The sequence below is a fragment of the Trachemys scripta genome, chromosome 3 (assembly GCF_013100865.1).
Source record: "Trachemys scripta elegans isolate TJP31775 chromosome 3, CAS_Tse_1.0, whole genome shotgun sequence".
Lineage (NCBI taxonomy): Eukaryota > Metazoa > Chordata > Testudines > Emydidae > Trachemys > Trachemys scripta.
The window spans coordinates 130,194,452-130,198,265 of record NC_048300.1 but is presented as its reverse complement, the minus strand read 5'-3'; the positions used below and the strand labels follow the sequence as shown (position 1 = coordinate 130,198,265).

Below are 3,814 nucleotides of genomic sequence, written 5' to 3'. Positions count from 1 at the left end.
CAATCCATCAGGAGCTAGGGCATTTCGCATATCTAGGATTGTTTCACACACAGTTTTTGCTATCTAAAAACTGAAGCCCTGGTTCAATCCTGGTCCCATTAAAGTAAAGGACAAAGATCTGCCTCATGGACTCTAGGGAATCAGGACCCTGCTATTGCCCTCGGTTGAACCAATGGCACTTTTACCATTAACCTCAGTGGGAGCAGGGTCTGGATTTAAACCAGGCACTTATTTTAGCAGGTGTTTGTGCTTGATTTATTTCCTTTTCAAAAGAAGGAAATCTGTCAGTGAGATCCTGCAGGCGAGCAATACGATCATGGCATCTCCTTACTGCCCTTTCACTGAGGTCATAACTCCCGCATCAGAGCTGGTATGATCTCAACAGCAGTGTACGAGGCACTCACACTGCCCAAGGCATTTGGAAGTGCATTGTGCTGCTGGATTCCCCTTAGCATGTATTGAAAAGAGTGATTCTTAAAATCTCTCAGCAACCTTGTATGTGAGTACTTGACATCATCAAAAGGAGCTCTTATGGTCTAGCTTGGTGAAGGGCAGAATAAGGGAACCCAAATCTGTGGATTATTTAACATGATTATATCAGTAGGGAGTGCATAAAAAACAAACAAACCCAACCAACTAAAACAAAACGACAGACTGTAACGCTTTGGTTACATTTCCTTTAAATCTCTCCAGGCGAGTCAACACTGTAGATTAATGATCTGTACGGTATTATATTTTAAATCAGAGTAATCTTTGAATCAAGTAGGCACCCCCCCAACAACCAAAGAGAAGGTGGGGAGCAGAACCCCTCAGTTCTCAAATCATCAATATTTCAATTTTTTGTTCTCCCACAATCATAAAATAGCTAAATCGAATTATATAAAACTCAGATGAAATAGAATAACTTCTGTGCTGAGATTCTTATGTCATATTTCATTTGGTAATGTTTTCTGGATTGCTCTATTATCTGAAAAAAGAGGTTTCTAGTGGGAATGTAGATCACGTTAGGACACATTTTTTAACTTTCGGGACAGAATTTGCAATATCAGCAAAGCCACAAGTGTCTCTAACTGGTCTGTGATTAGCACAAGGGCAGAAAAGACAAGTATTAATCATAAATTGTCACTTAGTTAAACAAACTGGCCAGTTTACAGGTCTCCCCTGAAAGGGTTCAAAACACTATCTTTTCCAGACATGATGCTTTGTTTCATTTGCTGTCACCTGAGTACACTTTCTCACCACCTCACCGTGGAAAGCTGTTATCTGGTTATTTTAGGCTTCCCACACCAATCCAAGACAGTTTATCTAAGTACGAATGCGTATGTCATGAGTGTTTCTGAGATCGCCATATAACCAGGTTGCAGAAAAAAGGTGAGCTCCAGACAAGGGTGGCCACTGAAAGATTCTAATGTGGTTCAGACATTTCATTTGTGTATGTTTGGCTTGTCATCATAATATCTGCACTGCCTGACTCAGTATCTTCCTCTGCTATGATTTCGAAGACAGTTATATCTGAAAGAAATGGGCTGAACCCAATGTGTCTTTCATGCATACCTATCCTGCGGCAGTGCAGCTCCTGTACTAAACTATTTTGCCTGAAATTCAATTTTTGATAAGTCAACTTTAGAATGTGATGCAAACTACAAATAATAATCAGACATCGCTATGATAGCCAGAAGCAGGGATACTGATTTGTTCACAAGCTTTCTTATGAGAAGGGGTGTGTGTGCGTGTCTGTGTGTGTTAGGGTGACCAGATGTCCCGATTTTATAGGGACAGTCCCAATATTTGGGGCTTTTTCTTATATAGGCTCCTATTACCACCCACCCCCTGTCCTGATTTGTCACACTTTCTGTCTAGTCATCCTCGTGTGTGTGTGGCAATCTGGGATGAGGGGAATACTCTCCCTGCAACTCTCAGAGAAAGGCAAGATTGGAAGTTTGGACTGCAATGTGTTTTTCAAGCAAGTACAAAGGCAAAGGAGGCAGATCCATACTTAAAGGAAGCATCTTTAGGCTGGGATTCACACATACGCTTAGCCTTCTCTCAGCCAGGTGCAGATAGACAGCGCTCTGAGCCTGAGGCTCCCTTATGTCTCTACACCTGGTTTGCAAACATCTAATTGGTTGGGAAAGTCCCTGGAATGGCTGGGTGAGTGGGTGGCCTGTGACATCTGTGGTTATGGGGTGTGTGTGTGACTGATTGTGATCACACACACACTATGTTTCCCACAAGAGGCCCTGCCTCATTCAGTGCAGAGCATGTAAAGTACAAGGGCCGCAGTTAAGGTTGCAGGGGCAACTGTAATTTTGGCTATTTCTGCCATTTGAGTGCTTGACTCAGCAACCTTAATAATGTTCATTAAATGTCAAAAACATAATCAGATAAATATCCAGCCCCTTCCATTGGGAGATCTCAAAGCACTTTACAAGGCACTAGTACCATCATCACAGGGCAGATGGAACAGCAGGTGCAGGAACCTACCCCAGCCACAAACAGAACCTTGGAGTTCTAGAGCCTGCCTCCTGGTCACTGGACCATGCTGTCGCCAGCAGCCTGGCTGTATTGCCTGCGGAGCCCTGGTAGCTCTTGGGGCTGCTCCCCTGTATGAAGGGTGCTAATGGGACCAGCTGACTTCTCCTGGGGCTGGACCCAGGCAGGATGAGGGAGTTAGCCCCCCCATGGGCTCGATACAGGAGCTGGGTCCTGCAGCAAAGATGTACCCGCTCCAGTACCCCTTGATGCAGTGCAAGATCGTTCCTGTATTGTGAGCACACCTGGGAGTCTGACCCCAGAGCATGCCAGCCCAGAAAAAGCACAGCCCCTTTAAGAGCCCCAGAGGCACCTTCTGGGACCTGAGTTGGCTAGTGTACCCCACAGGGTGGCTGGGACTGGCTCAGGCAGCATGTACCTGGGCAGTGGAGCATCTTCAGTGCTGTGCAGCTCCAGGACCTGGTGCAGGCTGAGCAAACAGTGCAGCTAAGCAGGAAGGTAACATACGTCCCCTTCCCCCCCGCAGTAATTGGAGCCCTGAGTGTGACAAGTTGTGGGGTGTAAAATTCTATTGGTTGATTCACCACAGCTGAGGTTGCCATTGGGTAGTCATCAAATCCCCCTGCTGGGGAGGCGGGAGGGAAGGGACATGAAAGCACTGGCACTCTGTCCCTCCTCATTTTGAAGAAGCTGCAATCCTGAGTCAGGCAACAGTCCAGCGAGGGCCTTATGGTCTGGGAAGGGCAAAGATCTTCGCTCAGACCTTGTCTACACTACAAAATTAAGTCAATTTAAGTAGTGTAATTACTGTATTTTTTCATGTCCACACTCCCCTCCTTCTGCTGGTGACGTGCGTCCTCAACAGGAAGGCTTACACTAACTGAAGTGGGGCAGTGTGGAGGGCTGACAGCCCGAGTTGTTAGCTGGAGCCTTCCCATCCTGGGGCTGACAGCTCGGGGTGCGGATGGGACTCCAGCTGTGAGCCCTGTGGGCAATGTAAGTAACACTGTGTCTACACGGCCACTGCTTCACCCTAACTACATCAACCTAAGCACTACGCCTCTCATGGAGGTGGAATTATTAGATTGGTGTAGTGGGCAACTTACATTGGCAAGAGCAACGTTGTAGTGTAGACCCTTACAGAGTTAGGTTGACCTAAGCTGCCTTATATTGACCTAAGTCTGTAGTCAGAGTAGCAGCCGTGTTAGTCTGTATCCGCAAAAAGAACAGGAGTACTTGTGGCACCTTAGAGACTAACAAATTTATTAGAGCATAAGCTTTCGTGGACTACAGCCCACTTCTTCGGGATCCGAAGAAGTGG

At 46.3% G+C, this 3,814-nt stretch overlaps 1 protein-coding gene across 1 annotated transcript in view; it reads left to right on the top strand.

Annotated features, from left to right (window-relative positions):
• The first annotated feature begins 316 nt into the window (after positions 1–316).
• LOC117875504 (ankyrin-1-like) overlaps positions 317–3,814 on the top strand; it is a 4,846-nt gene continuing 1,348 nt past the window's right edge. The window contains exon 1 of the mRNA XM_034766890.1: positions 317–370. Coding sequence (XP_034622781.1) covers positions 317–370 — 54 coding nt within the window. The remainder of the gene's footprint in view (positions 371–3,814) is intronic.